The sequence below is a fragment of the Micromys minutus genome (assembly GCF_963924665.1).
Source record: "Micromys minutus genome assembly, chromosome: 18".
Lineage (NCBI taxonomy): Eukaryota > Metazoa > Chordata > Mammalia > Rodentia > Muridae > Micromys > Micromys minutus.
In genome coordinates, this window is record NC_137953.1 from 42,261,563 (window position 1) to 42,285,783 (window position 24,221).

General features: G+C 42.8%; 1 protein-coding gene across 5 annotated transcripts in view; it reads left to right on the forward strand.

Moving 5' to 3' along the window:
- DGKI (diacylglycerol kinase iota) overlaps window positions 1–24,221 on the forward strand; it is a gene marked incomplete at both ends in the record, with an annotated part of 420,018 nt that overhangs the window by 215,166 nt on the left and 180,631 nt on the right. For all 5 annotated transcript variants that reach the window (XM_080932354.1, XM_080932355.1, XM_080932356.1 and 2 more), the window contains 4 exons: window positions 4,503–4,577; window positions 5,073–5,171; window positions 12,682–12,764; window positions 14,533–14,593. In XM_080932354.1, coding sequence (XP_080788480.1) covers window positions 4,503–4,577; window positions 5,073–5,171; window positions 12,682–12,764; window positions 14,533–14,593 — 318 coding nt within the window. The remainder of the gene's footprint in view (window positions 1–4,502; window positions 4,578–5,072; window positions 5,172–12,681; window positions 12,765–14,532; window positions 14,594–24,221) is intronic.

Sequence of the window (24,221 nt, forward strand, 5' to 3'; positions counted from 1 at the left end):
TGGCTGGCTTTCCTTCTAAAACACTGGCTTTACTCTATCTTTTCTGTAAAAAAAACAGCATGCAGAATAAAGTCCACATATGTCAAGCATCTGTCTGTCACCAAGCTTAATAAGTGACCAGCCCCTCATGCAAGTCTGCCTTTCTCTCCCAGAATCGACAAATAACATTTTAGATACATTTATGTCTCCCCTAGGGAACATACACTCAGACGACTGAGTTGGTAGAATTGTATTTAGTCTTTTAAAGTGTAGTGTACAGTGAGTACCTGAATTATTCTTCTACAAAGAGGACTTCAGATGTAAGTGTCTCCTTCCACTAGCTAAAAGTTTGAGGCACCTCTCTTGGCTTTTCCATTATGTATCCACATTTTTACTACTGGTTTCCATGCGTAGTGATGTGCCATTAGGACAGATACAGAGCTGTATGTGCACAGGGGGCAGCGTTGTTAATGAATGGTGCTGTGCTACAGATAACTCTTCAGAACTTGCTCACTTTGTTTTAAAAAAAAAAAAGAATCTCAGGTAGACGTCTCTAGCACTGCATGTAATTCTAAAATCGGCCACTTTCTGCTATTTCTACCTGGTAGATATTTCCCAGTTGGTCCATACCCTACCGATGGGTATTCACACTGTTTCTAATGTCCTGTTTACAGACAGTGCAGTGTCCACACTTTCTGCTCCTGGATGAAGCTTTCTTTCTTAATTGTCTTGTTATGACTAGATGATCTTTTACTGCCGGAGATCTGTGAGACAGAACGGCAGGTTCTATTCACTGACTTTACACAATCCCACAGAACTGCTTAGACGGTTTCCTTGTGAACTCTGAAGAACTATTAGCATGCATGAGTTGCTGTTATGTGGAGCTCTTGAGACCTGCTCCTCAACTTCAGAGGCAAGTTTTCTTTGTTCTTTCCTGCCATCAGAACCACCTTTATCCCAGTGGGACACCTGGAGCAGGAGGTGAGCGTCCCTAAATACACAAAGCTCTGGCTTCTTTCTTCTATGGTCTGTCAAAATGTTGTCTCCTGTTTATGGGAGAGACTTTCTTGGTTATAATTAAGTGATATATCATTTTTAGATCTTTTAATATAACCAGTTATTTATGATCTCATAACCTGGAAAAAAAAAAGTCCCTCAAGGGGAATAAGAGGTGAAGTTTCATTTACAGTTAAATGGTTCATCCAGAAGGACTTTCTAACTGTCCAGGAGGGAGTCATAACTCTGCTAGCAGTTTGGTTGGTAAGATTAGTTCTGTGGCAAGATGAGATTGCCCTGACACCTGGTCCAAGAAGACAAAGGTCCTTTATCTTTTCTGATGTCTTTCATAGAATTGCTAGAGGGCAACCGTTGTTAAAGCTGAGAAGACCACAAACACAAAGCTGAGTGGTGTTGATCTTGTAAGGGGATGCTTAAGCCGGTGAGTTGGCTGCCCTCATCAGAACAAGCAGGCTTTCTGTTAGAATGTCAGAGAAGGGCGAAGGCTTCTTGACACTTTCATCACCAATGCTTTACAATAACTTTTTGACATTGCCTCTGTAGTCTTGCAAAGCAGGCTACATTGTTGAATTAATTCCTCAGTATTAACCCAGGAAGGATAAGCGTTGTTACTAATTATCAAGGGTAGGCTTCTTAGCTTGTCTTGGCTATGTGATACATCTGAAATCTGCCTTCCTAGTTGTCTATTCTCCAAAAGGTGCTGCTACCTTGTAAGTGAGGTGATGTTGGACATTGGTACCCAAATAGCAATAGATACTTGCTGTTGCTGTGTGGCCATTCTTAATAATATAAAACACCCATATATCTCACATAGACATGCCCAGGTACTGTAAGTCAGTCACTACACTTACTTTGTAAAGTGATCACATGGTCTTGGTGAGGCTCAGGAGCACTTGCTATGTCTCTTTGGAAAGGTCGTTTTGTGTAACTGCTTCTTCCTAGAGTTGAGTTCCTTGCCTGCTCTGCTTTCACATTTCCCCCTCATTTCTAATTTCTAAGTGTGCTTGAGCACCTAATCACCCAAAATGCCATAAATTTTACTATGAGTTTAAGAAAGTTGTGTAGGCTCTTCACCTGGTGCTGTAAAACTACGTCTTGGAATTTATTTGTTGAGTTCTGACAAGAACGGAGGTCTCTAGTGTATTCCTGCAAGCACAAGCAACTGGTATTTGAGTTTATTTGGTCTAGACAGGAAATGAACTAACACACCATAGCGGCGAGGAAACAAGCCAGCATATCCCAAGCATGGCTGTCTAAACTAGAAAAGGCTTGATAAACACCGAGAGTTATATAATATTTATTCTTATTAAAAATCATGGTTGTGGAATGGTTGTGTACTGAGAACTTGTGCTAAGTAATGAGGTTAACTTATGTTAGCAGATGCAATTATGGAGTAGATACAAAACGAATGGCTTCACATACCTTTCTTGTTCAAACTTAACTGTCCTGCAAGGTAGGTATTATACTTAATGTTAAAACCAAGAACCTGTTATTTTAGACATTTGCCTGGCCTAACAAAGCACATGCATCTCATCATAGGGAATTGCTGTTGGATTTGTAGCAAACCCACCAGAGCCACAATCCTCTTTTCCTCACAATGATCTACTTTACTGGGGTCTCTTTAGTTCCACTTCTCAGGTACAAATCCACATTTTTGTCATCAGATACATGATAGTATTATAATTGCATCACTCACGAAGCTTTTGAGAAGAATCTTTGCTTTGGCTTCACTTCAAAGACATGGAGTCTCTTATGGGGTCAAGGTCTGAGTGAGGCTGATATGTGATGCTGGTTAAGTAGTTTGGAGGATCATCTGATGACATCTGATGACAGTTTCTCCTGCAGCTGCAGCTGCTCCAGACTCCAGACCATCCCCTTTCCATAAAAAATTTGCCAAAATATGGCATCAACTTTTATAATGAAAAAGAGACAAGAACATTATGAAACATCCCATTAGCCTAGTAATTTCAAAGCCAGGAGATCTGTTTGCAGGGGAAGTGTAATCAATAATGAATGTCAAGAAAAACTCTGGAGTTAGGAACACCCAGTTTCCTGAATCTCTTTCTTGGAGTCTACAAAGTCCTGAAGATATTTTACTTTGATGGAAGAAGAAAATCTGGGAATGCATGGTGGTTCTTTAAAAAATTACCCCAGCCTTGGTGAACACAGGCTAGACAATCAGTTTTCTTTCTTTCCTTCCTTCCTTCCTTCCTTCCTTCCTTCCTTCCTTCCTTCCTTCCTTCCTTCCTACCTTCCTTCCTTCCTTCCTTCCTTCCTTCCTTCTTTGTTTCTTTCTCTCTCTCTTTCTTTCTTCTTTAAGCACTTTAAGTAAAATAAAAAAAAAATAGCTTGTTTGGTCTGTGTTGGTTTTCATGCATTAATTTGTGTATTATAGACTAATGTTTAGTTTTGAATACTCTAAGGAAAAAAATACATGCAGATTAGCTATTTAAATTTATTCAAGCTAGTTTGGAAACGATTAACTGGTCAAATAATGTAAGTGTGTGTTCTAATGTCTAAGCTAAGAATTCTGCGTTTCAGGCTTTCAGCACTCGGTCAAACATCTATTCTATGGTCAGTACTATCTAACTGTTGTGAAGATGCAGTCTAATTAATTATTAAGTCCACTAGTTAAATATGATTTATGTTTGGTCTTCAGCCAGTAAGTGTGACGATGATCCTATAAGAATCCTCTGAGTATTTGTAGCAAATGTTAAGAGAAAATGGTTAGACAAAGTAATCATGGATTGTGGTTCATAAAATCTCTAAAGTAAAATTAAGAGTCACTGTGTGTCAACAACTTTGAGTTACTTCCATAATAAAGCTCAAGGCTACTTAGTGGAGAGAAGACATTTAAATTAATGGGTCTTCCGACACACAGAGAAAAATAACGCACACCACTCCACTACTGTAAGTAACTGCAATAGGGTATCTTCCCAGCATTTAAAATATTTGCTTCATTGTTGATAAGACTGTTGGGTTGTGAAGTTCTACTGGAATTAAGCATTATTTTATAACTACTACTAAAATAGATCATAAAAGTAAACAAAGAAGGAAAATGAAGGCAAGAGTAAAAGAAAACGATAAAAAAATGGCCTCCTCTTTTACATTTCCACATAGGTGATCTCCATACCAGGAGATGAACTTGAACTTGGTTGGGCGGGAGACGGACCTGGTTGGGCGGGAGACTGGAGCCCCTCAGAGAATTTGGGATTCTTCCATTTTTACTGGGAGGGTTGGCAGGTATACCATGTGTTGTTATGTGAGTCCATAAGAGCCTCTGTGGCTCTAACTCCCTGCCACCGCGCGGCGGGGAGTCAGTTGCTCACTCTGGAGCACTGGACTGGTTTCTGTCTGTGGCTTACCCATGAGCAGTGGCTTGGAAGTGTGAAAGCATGAGAAGCATGCAGTGTACAGCATGCGCTGCTGTCCTCTTCTACATGGTTCTGCATGGAAACGCCAGGGCTGCCGGCCCCCAGCTCAGCCGCTCCCTCCTCTCCCCACAGAACTCCCTGAAGGCTTCCAACCGGAAGAAGAAAAGAACAAGTTTTAAAAGGAAAGCCAGTAAGAGAGGAACCGAGGTAAGTCTTTCGGAGGGATGTGTTAGACATTCACCTTTCTCTGTGGAGGCTGATTAACCCACCCTTCATTTTGTGATGTGCCTACTATGGGCTTTTATTGCTTCAGCTATTTATTCTACTCGTGTTGGAATCCTTCATGTTCCCAGTCCATCAAACTAGCCATCGATGAGTCAAAGCTGACCTGTCACACAGAGGCCGAGCATCTGCCCTTGTTTGCCATGTCTCCCCCTAAAACGAGGCTGATGGTAGAGGTGACAATAAGAACAGACACTTCTAGAATTCTCAGAGTGAAGTCCAGCACATAGCTCGGTTTTCTGGAGAAAATTTGTGCGGAAGGTGCTTTGTTCCAGGAGATGCGTTCACACTGCTATGAAGATTCCGCCTTACGGAATAATGCTCAGGATCTTAGGGGCGCACGGTGTTGTCTCCCCTTTGCTTTGTGATTATATCCGAGGCATTGGTACTTATCCTAATGATGCTGCCTGCCTCCTCCAGCAGGAAAACAAAGGTCGTCCTTTTGTGATCAAGCCCATCTCCTCTCCTCTCATGAAGCCTTTGCTTGTCTTTGTGAACCCAAAGAGTGGGGGAAACCAGGTGAGTCGTTTTTCACGTGTTTATTTGATATGTCTAAGACACAAACCCCAGTACAGAGTAAGACAGCATCCTAGGAGCCCAGGCATCTGAGCTTTGGCCTGGACCGGAACCAGACTCAAAGCCTTGAGTCCACTGTCTGTCATTCTCTTCCTATACTTAGCTAGACCAGAGGTACCCAGCAGACCTCAGGACTGGCGTTTTCTTTGCAAATATTCTAGAAAGACATTTCAGAGTTTCTCTGAGTTAATAGAGTTCACTGAAAAGCAAAGGAAGGTGTGTTCATGTTCAATATGGCCACCCTAACAAAGAGGAGAACAACAGAAAGGTTCAGTGGCCCCATGTTCATCTCCCCTCGGTTTTCAGAATTGGGAATGCCTTTACAACTTGTTTTTATTTCTTCCTATTATAATTTAACCTGACTCCTTTGCCCCTGTGCTCACGGAAAGGAACAGCCGGAGCTCATTTCTCTCAGCAATTGTAACCAAGTACCTCATGACCAGAGGAAATAATCAGTTTCTAAAGACTTCATTATTTCATCTGCTCTCTGCCCAGCTCCTTTAGCATGGCTTAATATCAGCCCCATTTAAGAACACAAATATGTTCTTACAGAAGTTAATGGCATTCCCACGGCAACCTTGCTCTGTAAGGACAAGGCTGATTTTGTCTGTAATACAGTCCTTTGCCTTCTTATCCATTTCTCTTCCTGCTCCCTGGAGATTCTTATTAAGGCTCTTCTGTGGGCTTTGGTTTTTCTATTGTTTTCTGGGAGATTTGGATGTAAAAGTATTTTTTTTCTGACTATTAAGTGTACACTTTATACTTTGAAAATCAAGACTTTTAACTTTCACCATCAATAAGTAGAGATCGGAGCCTCTTGAGGAAGCATGTCATGTCATTAGGGTTTTGACTAAATCTTCCAAATGCTGTCATCATTGTTAGGAAAAAGAAAAAGAGAGTAGGGGGCTATTTTTATGGAGGTATGGTGAGGTATGGGGGAAAGGGAATGCCTTTGGGGGACCCATGTTAGGCATCCTTTCCCCATGAGGGACCAGCCACGTGACGGTATAGTATAGAATAGAGTTTATTCAGGGCATGGGGAGAGGAGATCCCTGTAAGAGGGAGTAGGGGTAGAGAGAAGAGGAAGGAGAGGGGGGACAAAGGGTTAAGGACAAGAGAGGAGAGAAGAGAGCAAGAGGGGTGAGTAAGAGAGCAAAGGAGAGAGGAGGGGGCAAACAGCCCCTTTTATAGTGCCAGGTAACTGTGGGGTGGAGCATACTTGCCTGGGGTGGAGTCTACAGAATCCTAACAGTCATTGCTAAAATAATGGCTGTTTCCCAGGATGAACTTGCTGCAGTGAAGTTTGTTGCGTGAGAACCTATGATTTCAAAGAAACCTTGAGTTTCCTCTTCTCCTTCAAGATTCCTGTCACTTGAAGTGTTAAAAATCAATCTCAGTACTATGGACAACAGGGGAAACAGATTTTATAACAAAGAAACAATGTATTTTCTGTCTGTGAGTGATGATGTCCTTCCCAGTCTAATTGGTGTGGTTCTACTGTAATACTGGAGTAGGGCCTAGTGAAGGGTTTCTTAGGGTTCATGTTCAGTTTGCCCTGACACACCCACTCAGGGGCTGGCCTCCTAGTAGCCTAACAAGGATGATGCAGTTGAGAATCCAGAAACGGAGCTGAGTATATGCGATTAGTCTCATGCATTTGGTAGTCTGAGCACTGCAGGCTAGTCAGCGTCTCCTAAATTGTATCAGGGCACTCTCTACATAACCCATATTCTGAGTGGCCCAAGCTGGCTTTGAGCTCTCTGAATAGCCAAGAATGACTCAAGCATCCCGCCTTCTGCCCCCTGAGGATGACAGCATGTGCCACCATGCCTGGCTAGGAAATGCTGGAGACAGAACCCGAGATTTCATGTGCACTTGGCAAGCACTCTGCTGCCAGACCTGAAGCGAGTTCATTAATCATGCTACCCCCAGCATATGCTTTTTGGTTTTCCTTGCCTTTGTGAGACTAGCAAGACAGTTATGATAGAGCCCTATTCCTGTTGCTATCTCTGTGAATCAGCAATGACAAGACTTCAGACTTTATCTAATGCTGCATCTCAGCCTACTAAGTACTAACAGATCAAGGACGCCTAAGTGAATTTGGAGAAAATCTTGTTTTGTTAAGGACAGGAAAGGGACAAATGGGTGGGGGGGGGGTAAATCAGGTAATAAATACCTGACTTATTTAATAATAATTAATTAAATTATAAATTAAATTAATTAAATTATAAATTATAAATTAAATAATAAAAATGTTCTGTGCTCCAAACTGAGCACTCCAGACTGCGAGAACTGTGGAGCTCCACAGGGAAACCATGACTTTGAAGTGACCTGGAGATTGTGTGATGGAAAGGGTTATGCTAGAAGAGGGGCTCCGTGTCGTCACTCGGCGAGAAGAGGGAAGTCCCCATCTTCTCTAACACAGGAAATTTCTGGTCACCCTTCAAGGCTCGCCTGTGCCTTTCTAAACCGCTTTCAAAATCAGTCACCTTTTACAATGTGTTCTGAGGTCCTGGGATGTACCAGTCCCTCGGGGGAAGGTAGCGGCCCCATCCTCTGGGATCATGTTCTCTCCGTGTGTAGGTGTAGGGGGACTTTTAGTACATACAGCATAGCAAACTGGCAACTGTCTAGTGAGGGATACACACACCAGAGCAGACACTGCAGTGTGGGTTCCGTATCTCGATGACACTTCTGTGAATGGGACAGACAGAAAAGAAGCAGGAAATGTGATTGGATAAAGGTTTCCAGCCCATGGGAAATGCCTTGAAACTTGGGATTGTGCCATAGGAACTAGATATTGAGTACTTTGTTCTTTGAAGTCTTTCTGGCTATGAACAGCAAAGAAGCATGGTTATGTTTAGTGTGCAGATAGTCTCCTGGGAACCTGGGAAGGCATAGGCACATCCCAGTAAGACATGGTGACCACTAGCATACAGGTAGAACCCCTCATGTTCTAGAGGCTGCCTCTGCCTCTGCCTTAGCAGACAGAACTAGCTGCCTGTCCAGGGCTTCAATTCCTGCTGCAGTAAGAGGAAAGGACATATTCTGATTTTTTTTTTTTAGTTTAGCAATTAATATTTCACTTGTCCTACTCATCTGGTTTTAGGTAAAAGGTGTTTCTGACTCATTTCCTCTCTGAAGAGTAGGTTCCAAAACCACTTTTAAACTTGCATTAGTCTAAAGCAAACAATTAGATGACATTGCCATCTAGTGGCTAGAAAGAAAACTGTGATTATATTCACAGGACGAAACACAGAGAGACAAAGTGTGGAGTAGAGCCTGAAGTAAAGGCCATTGAAAGACTTCTCCACCCAGGAATCCATCCCATATAGGCCACCAAACCCAGACAATATTGTGGATGCCAAGAAATGCATATTGACAGGAGCCTGATATAGCTGTCTCCTGAGAGGCTCTGCGAGAGCTGAGAATGGGGTGTCCAATGCAGGAGTTAGAAAAAGGACTGAAGGAGCTGAAGGGGATTGCAACCCCACAGGAATATCAACCAACAAGACACCCAAGAGTTCCCAGAGACTAAATCACCATCCAAAGAGTACACATGGAGGGGCCCATGGCTTCAGTCACATATGTAGCAGAGGATGGCCTTATAGGCATCAAGGAGAGGAGAGGTCCTTGGCCCTGTGAGGCTCAATACCCAGTGTAGGGGAACACCATGGTGGGGAGATGGGAGGGAGTGGGAAGGTGGGTGGGAGGGGAGCACCCTCATAGAGGCAGAGGGAGAGGGGAAGGGATAGGGAGACTCCAGAAGGGAAACCTGGAAAGGGGATAACATTTGAAATGTAAGTAAAGAAAATATCCAAAAAAAAAAAAAAAAAAAGAGAGAGAAAGATTATATTGGGCCAACCATGCTCCAGGGGTGTTTCTGTTAAACAACACACTCATTTAAACTTCACACTAGTTGTTCCTATTTCTCCAGCATCATCAGTGTAGACATGACACTGGTATTATCTAGAGGTTTAGACAGTGGTTGTACTGTTGGTACTGGAAATGTTTGAGGAGACAGGTTCAGGTACTGAACCATCAGCGGGAGTTTGATAGGAGTATCCAAAGGTAGGAGAGAGTTTTCTCCTAGGTGTGGGAAGCTGGGAAAGCTCAGGGTGTATCACATTCCGATGAAACCCTTCTGCTGTTTATGGATTTCAGAGCCTCTTTCTCTTGTTACCTCACATAAGCCCACAGATGCACAGATGTTAGCCACTAGAATGGGTCTGTGAGAGCCGAGAGTCGAGGGACTCTCTGCTCACACTGTCCAGTATGGAGCTCCAAGGCAGATGTGTGGAGGAAGCTAGATTGTTAGCCCGGAGCTCCGGGTACTGACTAAGCAAGGAGAGGACAGGGTTTCAGTGCTGGAGGACATATTTATACTCGCTGAGTTCACACCACTCCCTGTGAACCAGTGTTCCCCCAGAAAGCCACTCTCCTAAGTCAGGGGCCACATATCTCAACAGAGACATGGGGAACGGATAAAAGACACTGACTTCGGAATGGGAAACGGAGTTGATAAACTGTCTCCGAAATACGTCAGTGCATAGCCTCAGCGAAGCCCTTAGATTTTGAAGTACTGAAAAAGTTTCAGTCTGGAGCTAAATACAAAGCCATTGTTTCTTACGAATTTATGCTGCTTTGGTTCAGATTGGTTTGTGGAGAGAGAGAGAGAGCCCAGGGACAGTAAATAACTCAGGAGGGGACTGGCAAGACTGCCAAGAGTCCCCGACCACAAAATAGCTACAGTGGTCAATGGTCAAAAAGTTATTGTACCCGGGAGTGAAGCAGGAATTCACGATCACTGCCCCCCCGCCCCTTCAAGAAAACCAGACTCAGGCATAAAAGTTGCGGGCTTTGTGTTTGGCATGCAGCATGCAAGAACTGTCCTGTGCTTAGACTTGCTGGTGACAGTTGTGTAAATGACCAAGTAGATTAATCTGGACACTGAGAAAGAAGCAAATGACCCCTTTCCAGTGTCTCCCATTTGTGTGAGCAGTCAGCGCCACTTAATTCATTGCCTCTGCGAAAACACTAAGGTAGCTTATCTCAGTGTTCAAGGCAGTTGATGGATCCCATTCAAATGTGTGAGTGTTTGACTTTTATGAACGTCTAGCTTGTATACCCCACTCACCTGGCATGCTTTAAAAAATTGCTTTTGTTCAAATTCTTTTCATGCCTTATCATGGAAATAGGACACAGGTGTGCATGTGTGCATGCATGTCTGAGAGGGAGAGAGGACATGTCTGTCCTGATGGCTTCCTCAGTCAATTTTCTTGGTCTTTCTTTGATCGCAGAGTCTGACTGAGCTTGGAGCTCAGTGTCTGGACTGGTTGACCAGCAAGCTCCAGTGGAACATGGCTGTCTCTACTTCCCTGGTGTTGGGGTTTTAAGTGTGTGCCTGTCTCTTTAAGTGGGTACTGGAGATCAACATTCATTATCTTCACCCTGTCATAGCAAGTGCTTTATTAACTCTCAGACCCAACATTCCTTTTAAACCGATGTTAAGTCCAGTCATGCTTAGAAGTAGCCAAGCACTGTTGCGTAGGCTGTTTCTGCTCAAGTCTAGCGGTGCTGGTCCAATGGACTGATCCGAGAACAGACTCTGGGGCATAGAAGGAACAACTTTCTGGGCTTTGCAGGCATTCCTCTCTTGTAAGAATACGTTAAGGTATTAGGAGTTCCAGTGAACACAGATTTAAAGTGAGCAAAACTGAAACCATGCAGCTGATTAAACATTTCACAGAAACTTTAGGTTGAGCCAAATAACCTTTCTGCACTTAATACTTTCCTTTTTTGAAAGCTGCTAATCATGACCCATTCTCCGTATAATAGGAGATGCTGAAATCGAGATGTGTGTTCTTACGTAGCAGAGGTGGAAAGGCATATTCAACAGCAGCCATTCACACTGCTTTAGGAAAGAATCTAAGAAAAACCAATAGTGGGATATGTTGTATAAAGTAGTTGGTCATTAAAGTTAGCTCTGTAATGTACAATATGATCAAAATAATCCTGAATGAATTTGGTAGCAAGGCCCAGGATGGAAAGAAAGACTATGCCATTCGTGTCACTGGTATGATGTCCCTAAGTCCATGTTTGCGTTTGACCAGGAGCAAAATATGTCATTCTGTGAGGCCGAAGGAGATGTTGTGATAACTGAGAATGGAATATTATTCATAAAATTACAGCCAGCATGTGATAAGACAGAACTGTTAGATCACAGTTTGGGGGGTATCTGAATAACAGAAGACCTGCACTGGCTCCTGTACCAACCTACAAAGTAGTGAGCCAATTACCAACCACATCTGAGCCCAGGCAGCAAGTGTGATTGAACAAGTGGATGTGCAAAGAGCAAAGGAGAAAGGAAGCACCAAGTAGGAAGGAAGGTCTCTCTGGGGTCACATCTTAACCATTCATGGGTCAGTTGAGTCCCATAGTCTTCCCAGACAGTGCCTTTTCATTTACATCAGGCACCCCTACCAGAAGCTAAATGCTCTCACCACACAGAACAAGCCCTTTGGTTCTCACCCCAGGGGTCAAGTTCTCTCTACTCTGCTAGAGCAGCCCTTCCACACTGCAGACCAGATCTGCAAACAGGAAGTGTTTGAACCGATCATTGCTCCACTAACGCAACGGCATTGTACTTGACAAGCTGATAAAATGATCAACTTATGACTTGCTATGGTTGATGAACATTTTGCTTAAGTTTAAAGCTCTGTTGATATTAATTAAAAATATTGTTTGTTTCTTTTTTATTTTACCCCCAGAAAACTTTAAGAAAGAGAGGAGGAGTGGGAGGGAGGTGGAAGAGGTGGGGGTATTGTGTTCAAACAAAGTAAAAACTGATGTTAAATGACATAGGCTGGCCACTTTTTATATAAACTTTTCATCATTACAAAGTGATGCCAACCTCACAAATACTGTTCACTAAGCATATACCACGCATTACTGCAACTGAGCCTTGCAGAAGTGAGCACTCTCTCTTTCATATTAAAGAAGACACATAGTAGGCCTAATAAAATGATCCAGGGCGGCCGCCCATCTCATTGGGCATACACTCAGTCCATGTATATGTAAGTACACACATATAATCAGAGCTCACAACTTCACGGTTTCCTATGGCTGTTACCGTAATATATGGTAACCAAATACTATGTAAAAGATTTGCGTGGTTTTATTTTTTGTGTGTATGTGTGTGCATATGTGCCCACTAAGGCCACAGCCGTCAGGTCTTTGGGGGGCTTGAGTTATATTCAGTTATAAGCTGCCATTGTGAGTGCTAGGGATGGACTTGGGGCCGTCTACAGGCGTGCTATGCATTCTGAAACAATATGCCATCTCTCCCAACCACTTAATTATGATTTAAGAGAGAATGAGTTTGGCTTTTTTTTTTTTTTTTTTAGTTTGGAAAAAATGCCTTTTATTTATTTGTTTGTTTATTCCTTTATAGGGAACCAAAGTCCTACAGATGTTTATGTGGTACCTGAATCCACGGCAAGTCTTTGATCTTTCCCAGGAAGGGCCAAAAGATGCGTAAGTCTGGAAACATCCTCTACACTATGGCTGTGATGTGGACCACTGCAACTGGGGTCAAGGCTAATTATTATCTGATGGCCTGGTGATGACTTTTCTGGTCTTTCATTAACTTCCTTACCTGCATTTTGCTCTTCTTGAAACCTCCTGATGCTCCCAACATGCTGTCTGGGCAAATGTTGGGTTGGCACCTACCGCTGTGTGCTTACTGCTAGTGTATGTGGGACTGAAGCTTATCCTCAGGAAGTCAGGTAGTGAGAAGGCACTTGCTTTTTTGATTATATATGTTTGATTTTGGAGAGACGCTTAAACAGAAATGTGAGTTTATAACCTAAAGGGTCAACCTATATATGAATAAACTTTCCTTCTGGAGAGATTCTCTGTGTGTGAATGCATCCAGGATGTGTATCTGGGAACAGCGGAGAAAGGAGAAGAAAGAAGGGAGAGGGAAGGAGAGGGGGAGTGGGAAGGAGGTGGAAGAGGCGGGGGTATGGAGATGAACTGATTGTAGCTTAGGATGCTGCAGTTTAGTGCGACAGGTATTTCGCTTTCTCTTCTAGTCCCTTTCTGGGTTTATGTGTGTAGTTAGAAGTGTTGAAAATGAAGTCTAGATGTACATGACCCAACATAATAGCAAAGAATGGGGAATTTCTTTGTCTGTTTGATTCACTGTTGTAAATTCATTGCACTACCATGATAGTTTGGATGTCATTTGAATTTCCAGTTTTTTTAAAATACAGATGGTTTTCAGGAGCTGATATCCCTGTGTAAAGTGGGTAAACCAGACATTCTAAACATGTATAGAAATAATGGTTATGAGACAAATTTCTACTGTCCCCTTACTCAGCATTTCTTTGCCACCAACTTCTGCTGTTAGACTTCTTTATTTTAACGTTTGCTTACGTCACATTAGTTGTGCCCCACTGGCTTGTGGTCATTGCATTTTATATTAATTATGATTTTTTCAATCACTTAAGATATACTTCACGTAGATGTTTCCTAAGGCTCATAGACATTTTTTCAGGAAACCCTACACCATTTATGACGTGTAAGTAGAGGGTGATTTCTGGAGCCTTTGGCAGGAAGCTTTGCAAGGCAGAAGGACTGTGTGCTCTTGAAGCCACATCAGAAAGATGAAATGACCTGACCCAAAACAGGCCCATTCAGAGTAAAGAGAAACCAGTGGGCTTCCCTCTCAGGCTGATGGTAGAGAAAGTAGTCTGCGCAAGTCTGAGAAAGTAACTTGTACTTTCTGCAGTGATGGCCATGGTGAGTCTCCTCTATCTCTTTCAGATTTCCATTTTTCAAGGATGCAGAGTGGGAAGTGTAGATTTGAAAAGTAAATAGACTCAGGAAAAGCTAACAGAAATTCAATTAGGAAACATGGGTTACTGACTATCAGTTAATCGTGTCTGTTTCCCTTCTGAGAAAGGAGGAGGAAGAGCTGCAGAAATGGACAAGAAAAGGAGAAAAAACAAGATAGTGTGGATTGAGAGGATGGGGAATCATGGGAATTATCTTACCCAGTGTTGGTCACAGAGCACCGGAGACCTCTGGTTTCTGATTCAGTGGCTGGAGTTAGTTTGCTTTGGTTCTGTGGGCAGTGGAGGAACACACATGTTCTCTGTGGGCAGTGGAGGAACACACATGTTCTCTGTGGGTAGTTGAGGAACACACATGTTCTGTGTGGGTAGTGCCTATGTATTTTGCCCGTAGTTCCTCTCTACAGAGAAAAAGATGCTTACCTTGTCTTCCATTTCCTTTCCAGGCTGGAGTTGTACAGGAAGGTACCAAATCTTCGAATTTTGGCCTGTGGTGGGGATGGAACGGTAGGTCCTTGAGAGAGAATCTGTTCTCTCTCTTCCCATCTATCTTCCTGATGGAATTCCCTGGGGGAGTTTTGTCTTCAGCCCTCTCAGACTTTCCCCTCTCAGATGAATGCCTGTCTGACGAGAGTCATAAGCCCTAAGGCTGAGAAGGGCTTTGCTGTCCTCCAGGGATGCACTCAGCTTTCTCAAGAGTGCCACATTGAGTTCTGTTGCAGAGTGAGGACATTGCCGTCACTGGATAAAGATTTCACAGATGGCCAAATCCGTCCTCAAATGCTAGCCGACATATTTTCACATCTCCTTCCATAGCTGTTGTTTATTAATCAAATTTGTTTTTAGACCAACACATAAAACAAAAGATACTATCACCAGGCCTCGCTGATGTTAGTCATTTTTTGACAGTAGCTTTCTTACAAATCTGCTGCCTCATTGTGGTTTTGTTGTGTATTTTCTTGAGTATTAGTGGTGTTGGACTTTCTCACATAGACCTGCCTTCCATTCCTATCCTTTGAGAAATGCTTATTACAGTTGCTCTTTTCAATCTGGATTGTGCTTCTGTGGTTGAGTTCTTTAGAATTAGTTATTCAGTCTGGATATTAACCCTTGGTCAGATGTATAGTTTGTAGAATAAATAAATAGAAAAATAAATATATAAAATCAATAAACAACTGTAAATCAAGGGTAGACGATGAGAGACTGACATTGCTCGGTCGTTTCTAATGATATGCCGTGGACTGTGAGTACATGATAAGGTATGATGGTTTCTCATGCAAACAGCATATGGGTTCTGGGGTTCAAACTCTGGTCACCAGGCTTGTGTGGTAACATCTTACTCACAGTAAATCTACCTGGATCATCTGCCCTACCCTTGACTGCCTGTCTTGTGTTTTTAATTTTGCTGTTACTTTTTAGTTAAAGAATTTCTGTTCTTTTTTTTTTCTTTTTCTATTTTTTGAGACAGGGTTTCTCTGTATAGCCCTGGCTGTCTTGGAATGGACTCTATAGACCAGGCAGGCTTCAAAGTGCAGAGATCCGCCCTCCTCTGCTTTCCGGGTGTACCACATAGCCTGGCTTGTTATTTTTTTATGGGCCAATGAATGAGATATCTTGGTGGGTCAAGGAGCTTGCTGCCAACCTCATCATATGAGGTCAATTCCTGGAGTCCATATGGTAGAAGGAAAGATCTGACTCTCAGAAGTTGGCTTCTGTCTTCCACATGTGGGTCATGGCGCAAGCATAAAGCACCCATTTATTTGTATTTTCTCTCCCTTTCTCCCTCCCATTCTCTGTCTCTCTCATGCACATTAAATAAATAAAACAATTAAAATTCTTATATTAATGTTGTTTCTCTCTTGTAGAATTGTTTTTTTCTCTATCTCTTCTTGAATTTTCTCAAACAAGCTGTTTTTAAATCCATAGTCTAAAAACATGCACACACCAACTCCCTGGGGTTACTTTCTTGCGCTCATCTCTTACAGTAGATGAGCCCCTGGCTTCCTGGCAGCTCTCTTGGTGTTGGTTTGTGACATCATCTGATGTCACCTGAGCATTGAGTTTTGATTCCAGTCTTTATATTTTGGTTTTATTTGTGCCCTTCTTGAGCCTCTTGAGGCTTCCCTACCACCTCTGCACCTTGCTTTTGCTATTTCTACCTTAGATGACTAGTTCCAGCACTCACTGTTGGTGTGTTGTCATAGTTTCTTCACTAGAGGGCAGTCTAAGCCCACACTTATCCTAATTCACAGTCTAGTTAAGCTTGAACCAAGTTAGAACCAAAAAAACATCATCAACTCCCAAACCTATTGTAGATCTGGGCTTCACTCAAACACCTTATACACAGTAACTTGCCTGTTCTCACAGAGATCAGCTTCAGGCCTGTGGTCACTCATGTTAAAAGGCTGTTTCATGCTACGAACTGGAGACAGCACTGGAGTAGCCCCAAGGCCACTCACACTTCGTGCCATGAATAACTCAATTACTTATGGCCTAAGTCAACTAGAATCAGATGAAGGCAATACTGGACCAAACACACGCCTAATAGACTAGGCTTATGTCTATGCAGACACCAAGATAGGTCCAGAGGGTCCTTTTTTAGCACAGGCATTGTGGAAACTTCCCATCATGCCTGGCACTGTTTTCCAAGGCCTCGTGCTGGAGTAATCAACTTATCCCATCATCAGATAATGGAAGCTTACTCTGTACTAGACTGGGTTAAGTTCGGAGTAGTGTTGAGGAAGGCAGTTTCTAATAAGTTGAATATAAGTTGAGTTGTACCTATATTTCCCAGCTCAAAGGGACAGGACAGTCTCCGGTGAGAGGCTTATACCACAGCCAGATGGGATGCAGACCAAAATATGATTCTTTCATACCGGGGCTCAAGATAGTGGCTAGTGGAACTGAGGTAGGACTAGAAGCTTTGTCCTTCAGTACTTGCTTAGGCATGGCTGTACCACATCAAGTCTGAGATCAGATGCTAAATTGGGTCACAACTGAGTCTCACCACCACAGGAACCTGTGCAATCTTGGGACATCTCAGACCAATTCCATGGTGGACAGTGGGGAAAGTCAAGACTTGAGTCTGCCCCTCCAGAGTATGGGTCTGTTTCAGACTCTGGGGCTATTAGTTGGTGAGGCCTGGCCCAGACTTTCATCTGGTGTTAGAATCCATTGTTGACGCTTAATACCAAGCTTGAAGTTAGAGTCCTGTGCTAGCTTTTAAGCCCTGAGAGAAGAGCCTAGTGTAGGTAATCCTTGCTCCCTGAAAATTGACCCAGAGCAGGGTCAGAGTCTGTTTCTCTTATATCTGGTTTCACTCTGGTAAGACAGATACAGGGTTTCAGGTCTAACCTAATCTCCTCCCCCTTTCCATGTTAGGCTATCTTTCTCTCCAGCACTTGGAACTGGCTCCTTCCTGTCTTTTTCAGTGGCTTCTTTTTATTGTATTTCAACCAGGAACTATAACATCTCACCTGAGTTGTTGGCTTTTGTGAAGGTAGTGTGGTGTACAGCAGCTTTTCAAATAACTGTATGGATGAACCAATTGTCCCCGAGGAGTTTCTCCTTGTTGCTGTCTTGTCACATTCCTATTTGCTCTTAAAAATTGGTTATATTTAATAAGAAGAAATGTGTGGTTTCTGCTGACATTCTGTGTTCTTTGTTGTTGTTGGAAGTGAAATGTAGTGCATTGGTTAACACGGTGTTGTATCAGAGGTCAGTTCATTTCATTGGCATTTATAAAGTTTTTGGTTGTGTGTGCATGCTTATTTATGTTCAGGGAATGTATGTATAGGTCAGAGGTCAACCCCATGTGTCTTCCTCTATTACTCTCCACCTGGGCGCTCTCTCTCTCGCGCTCTCTCTCTCTCTCTCTTTCTCTCTCTCTCTCTCTCTCTCTATTTCTCTCTGTCACCTTCCCTCCCTCCCTTCCTCCCTCCCTCCCTCTCTCCCTCTCCCATTCCACCTTTCTCCCTCTTTTTCTGTCCCACCCCCTCTCTGTCACCCTCCTTCCCTCCCTTCCTCCCTCCCTTCTTCTCTCCCTCCCTCTCTCCCTCTCCCATTCCACCTTTCTCCCTCTTTTTCTGTCTCCTCTCTCTCTCTCTCTCTCTCTCTCTCCTTCCCTTTCTATCTCCCTTCCTCCTTTCCCCGACCTCTGTTTTTGTTTTCTTTTTTTTTTTTTTAAGACGGAACCTCTCACCCTCTCACTCAATTATGGCATGCTGATTTGACTAGATTAGATGGCCAAGGTGAAGCAGGATCTTTCTTTCCCTGCCCCTTTTAATCCCACAACAAGGAGATTATAAGGTAGATAACAACAGCCACACCCTACATTTTTAAGTGGGAATTAGGGTTTCTAATCAGGCCCTGATGTAAGCATTGTACCTGCTGAGCTATCTCCACAGCCCCTCCTCTGTGTTATTGGTGGGGAAAGTTTGGAATCCATGTTTATTAGCTACCACTTATATCTCCCCTTGTCCTCTGTCTTCATGCATTTAGCAAAGGCAAAAAAAAAAAAAAAAAAAAAAAAAAAAAAAGTCAAGGAAGACCTGTTACCTGTGTGCTTTCTTCTGGGTTTGGAGTTTGATGTTTCAGAATCTCAGGATGGGTTATGGACTGTCTTTGGTTTCCCTTTAGTTCCTTAATTAGGATGCTTTATTCTAGAAGACAGCAACAGGATCTCCTTTCATAACCTGGGAGTACTGGATACAACACTGGATGTATAATAGATGCTAATGCATACATGTTATATGCTAATGAACAAAACCAGAATAAGAAAGATCAGCAGTTCATTGAGCCCTTGCATAGTGGGATATTCTAGTTGAGAAAATAGTGTTTATTTATCCTTCTTCAGGATTTATAATTATTAGCTTATACAATTTTGTATAAAGTCTTGTAGCATAAAGGAGAAAGGTGTTTTAAAAGCCTTTGTCTTTGTTTGTTTTTATCAGCTTGACACAAACCTAGATGTATCTGGGAAGAAAATGCCTTCATCAGCATGGCTTATCTACAAGTCTGTGAGATATTGTCTTCATGGATTACTGATATGGGGAGGCCTAGCCACTTCCCCTTCTCCCCCCAAGGGATCCTGGGTTGCTTAAGAAAGCATGCTGAGCAAGCCACAGGGAGTAAGCCACAGGGAGTAAGCCAGTAAGCAGCACTTCTCCTTGATCTAACTATTAGTTAGGACCTACCCTTTTTGACTTTCTGCCATGGCTTTCCTCAGTGACTGTGATAGAGATGTGTGAGCTAAGTAAACCTTTTCTTCTCCAATTTGCATTAGGTCATGCTGTCTTTCCTAGCAGTAGATAACAAAACCATCTTGTATTTTCCAAAGTGTATTCAGCGATGGATTTCCTCCCACAATGCCTGTTAAATCTGTGGTGGTTACAGGATCTACAGAGGTAAGTTTAGGGCTATGCTAGTACAGGAGTGAAAACGTCATGGTTCCTTTTCTTTCTACTTTAAGGGTCACAGCTGATGCCCAGAATAGATGATAAGCAGGCAGAGAAAATTACATTGAATTTATTTAATTTAAGTGCTTTAGTTTGAAGACACAAAGATTCAGGGAAAATGGATCACTCCTGTGCTTAGGCATGGAGAAGGTAAATGGTCCTGGGCTGAAGCCCATCAAGGCTGTATGTATAGATTATTCTTGGACTATCTATAGCATTCATTCCTTCCAGGCCTGAGCTAGGACTCCTTTTGCATGTGGGTCTTGTGATCTACACTCAGATGAGGGAGAACAGAGCTTTTCCTGGGCAGCTCCTATGCAAAAAGTCAGAGGAAAGTTAGAGTCATATTTGTAAGCTTTATAGATTGCTTTCAAGAAAGAAAGGGGTTCTTACTCATGAGCCACCTCAGAGAGGAGAAATTCTGAGTTCTGTGACTCAGGATGGCAAGAGCAAGGGAAGACAAGCAGGGAAATCTGCACGTTGTGTCATTTCAAAGAGTTTGTCATGCCAGAGTGAGGTTGGGTCCAAGTTCCAACACTATAGTAAAGTTTGACTAGCTTCCTGCATTAAAAATCCAGAAGACTTCTCTGGAGATAACGAATATTCTTTGTGGTGTCATCAGCTCCCAGGTTGACATGGGAGGTGAAACTCATTGTGAATCTTAGCTACAGTTGCCTTCCTTACCTTACAAGCTTCTTTACCTTTCATTGTGAAAAGTAATGCCTCACATAATTTAAGTGTCAGTGACAACTAGATAGAACCTGATATGTCTTTTGAGCTGGACTCAAAAGTTCTTTTAAAAAAATCCTTAAATCCATATGCATAACCTACTTTATGATTCCTAAGCTGCAGATCTTTACTGACTAGGGTGCCTGCCATCCCTTCCCCAAGTACCCACCCAGCTGGGACTCCCTACACTCCTCACTCCTTTGTTTTATCTACTAGGCAGACACATATTCCAAGGAGCACAGTGTTAAGCCATGCAGGAATAAAGAATTCTCTACAGTCAGGTACATATTTAGAAGGATGGGATTTCAGTACTTACAGGATAGGAAGGGAGCCAAGCCCAATGTGAGTCAGTTAGGTATGGAGCTTGAGCTAAAGCCTCATAGAAAATTGAAAAATAATAGAAGAATACAGAGGTAAAAGTTTGATCTGTCAAGAAAATAAACAGAAAACAGGTTTCAAGACACAGGCGGATGATGAATTTTAAGAGACCGCACAATCAACAACCATTTGAGACCAGGATACAATGGTGTCTTTAAAAAAAAAAAAAAATTTCAGTGGGGTAAACCAAATCAACCTAACCCAAAAAACCCAGAGTGGTGAGTGGGACCCAGTTATTTTTGAGGAACTGCTGAGAGCCAGATTCAATCCCAGCCTTCAGTGCCTGTGACCTTCTTGGTGCTTTTGTCTGTCACCTGCCTCTCCGGTATATAGATGACCTGCTTCCTCTACTGTTGCCAGTCTGTTTTTGTCTTCCATCTTTTCACCATACACCACAGGTAATGACTATGACACAAGACTGTTACTTTATGTGCTGGGCTCCTTTTCCTCTTATGGACTTTATCTATGTTCTTGGCTTTGCTTGTCATGTTGTTCCATGGAGTCCACAAATATCTGAGTTATTTTAGACATGCAATAGTCATGTCTAAAATGAGAACAAAGTGCTTACCGTGGGGTTGAGACACTTCATAGGCTCATCATTCTTTTTATTGTAAGCATCTGTTGTTCTATCAAAACTGCATCTGCTTAAAAAAATTGAATTTACTTCACTCTTTCATGTTAAAGTGAGGCATCTGCAAAGATATAGGGGAGGTTTTTTGAAATGTTTATGACATGTGATTGCTACTTTGGAGTGTGGAGTTTTAAGAATTTCAAAAATGTTTATGAGTATGAGTATTTTGCCTGTATGTGTGCCTGTATACAATGTGCAGGCCTGGTGATGGAAGAAGCCAGAAGACAGCATTGGATCCCCTGCAGCAGTTGTTAGCCACAATGTGGCTGCTAAGAGTCGAGCTCGGGGTCTCTAGAAGAGCGGCCGGTATTCTAAATTATGGAGCCTTCTATGCAACCTCTGGAATGTAAGACTTTTTTTTAGGTTGCATGGAGGCAGAATTAATAGAGAGAGACAGTCTAGTGACTCTGAAGGCTTTACGCAAGTGTGGTGTAATTCTCCAGCATCCTGGGCACACATTTGACATCAGGTATGCAGCCCTCAGTTAGTGAGCAAACCACTGGATATTGTCAGGGTTCTGCCTGCACAGTAACACCGCCCCTAGGAGGAATCATAGAGGGACTATTTTTGGTGACAGCTGCTGCTCACATATTAACCATGTGAAGGATGCAATGTATTCTGTAACATGTAGAAACATACAAGGGGGTAGATAGTGTGATCTTTCCTCCCAAAATGCACTGGATATGGATATTAGAACTGGATATGGAAGATGTGACTTCTCTACTGTTTCTGTTGCATTATAAATCTACAAGGACAACTCCTGTACTATCTAAGGTTTATCATAGTGAGTGATGTAATAGTTTAAACCTCTGCTGTCCAGGGACATTATGGTAAAACCACATTTGTAGTTTGACTTCTTCTTGAAGGTATTTTAAAGAGGATAATTGAAAAGAAGTAGGCAAATTCCTTTTCAGTTTGCAGATAACATCCCAACATGCAAGATGTAAGTTACTGTGAGCTGTTTTATGTACTGTTTGCAGTTTCTGTGAAGTCTGACTGATGGGTGTAGCTATGCACCCATCCACCTTGGATTTGTCATTCAGTGGCCAGTGGCTTTGTCTCTAGGTCTTTGTCTCTAGCACAGATGTGGTCTTTGCACCTGGCTTGCCCAAGTCAGAAGCACATAGGTACAGGTGTCAGGTAATGTGCTTCCCTCTTTGGTCCCTGGCTGAAATAAAACCCAGATGACACACCGGCATTCTGAAACATTCATGCTTAGAATAATAGAATAGTTAGCGATAATCGCTCTTTGGTGAAGTTGCACATGTGTGCCTTTCTTCTTGATTATACCACACCACTGAACAGCCAGTGCTGCTTACTCTGTTCGTATGTGGAAGAGCACGTGGACTCAGCTGCTTCTGCCACAGACACCCCCACTGTGGCTCCTTGCGGAACAACCAGTGATCTCTGCCCATCTGGGTCCTCACTCGGAGAAACCAGGTGGGACCACCCAGCTCACCTTTAGCTATTCAAGTGTCTTGTTTAAAAGCTTCAATTAGATTGACATTTGCCATTCATTTCATACTTCTGTTCATTTGGCTTTCCTAGATTAGGAGTAGTAGATGGCCCCTATCTCTGAGTGGGTTGAAGTGCAGGGCAGAAGTTATACTGAAAAGAGAAATTAGACAAGACCATGGCAGGACCTGGTTGGCCTTTGCTCTCTTGGCTTCTGCCTTTCTGTGTTTTACACTCCCTTGAGAAAGCATATGCTGTGTCCTCTGCAGGCATTCACCAGTAGTGGGGAGTGAATAGATGTCAAAAATCTATATTTTGTCTTTATTTTTTTCTTGTTTGATGATAATCACATTTCTTCAGATTTTGCGGTAAGTTATAAAGTTTGTAAATTAAAAATTTAATGATATAGAGCATTAAAATGAGAATGATAGTTTATTTCTACCTTGGCATCTGTGCACGACTTGTTTCAAGACCTTTTATAGGTACCAACTTGACTGATGCACAGTCCTTGATATAAAGTGGTGTGAAGTTTCTGTAGGGACCTACATGCATTCTTGTGTACAACACAAACTATCTTTAGACACAGCCCCTTATGCTATGGAATGAGCCTCATTGTTAGGATACAGTGACCAGAAGAAAACCAGCACCTGCAGTGTAGACATGCATGTTTGCTTGGAAACTTTAGTCCATTGATACAGAACCTCTAGATACAGGGAGCTAGAGAAGACTGTGCCTGTCAGAGTCTGCTGTTGTGCCTTGCTTTTCTGTGAGAGTGGACGGATGTGACTGTCATTCTCCGTCGACGTGGCCGATGTGGCTTTCATTCTTTTTTGCCTTCATTCTTATTCTATTAGGGGAAAATGTCAACTCACTGTCATTCATACCCCTCAGCCCTATCTAATCTCAGTGCACCATGGGAGGCAAATATCACTTCTGACCTCCTGTGGCAGCTAGAGCTGAGCACAGGCAGGTGGTGGCAGCATTGGCCAGCTGCTGCTGCAGCATTGTGCCTGCTCAGGCGACAGACCAGGCAGGAGGACTCGGAGTTCTCAAGCTGTCATCCCTGCTGGTCTGGAGGAGAGAAGGGCGGAAGAGAAAGATGGGGATGCTTTGGTTCAATTCAGATAGCTTTCTTCACCAGTGGGGAGGGGGTAATTGGAAGGCAGCTATTGGGCTGACACAGATAATTTGGGGGGGGGGGCATTGAAGCTTATGAAACAGAGAACCTATTTGAGAGCCTGTAGTCTGAAATCTGGGATTGTGGCAAGAGCAGGCTTCTGATAACAACCTGGGACGTAGAGCCCTCCACCCCACTACAGCTTTGGGGACCTGAAGATCCTTTACATACTTTTGTTTTGCTTTCATAAGGACAAGCACATAGGGTACTACTCATGATCCCCCGTTTCTCCTGCCACGGCAGCACATATGTGCCCGTCTCTTTCTGATGGCCTTTCAGTTGCAGGCAAGTTTGGCTGCTGGGATTATT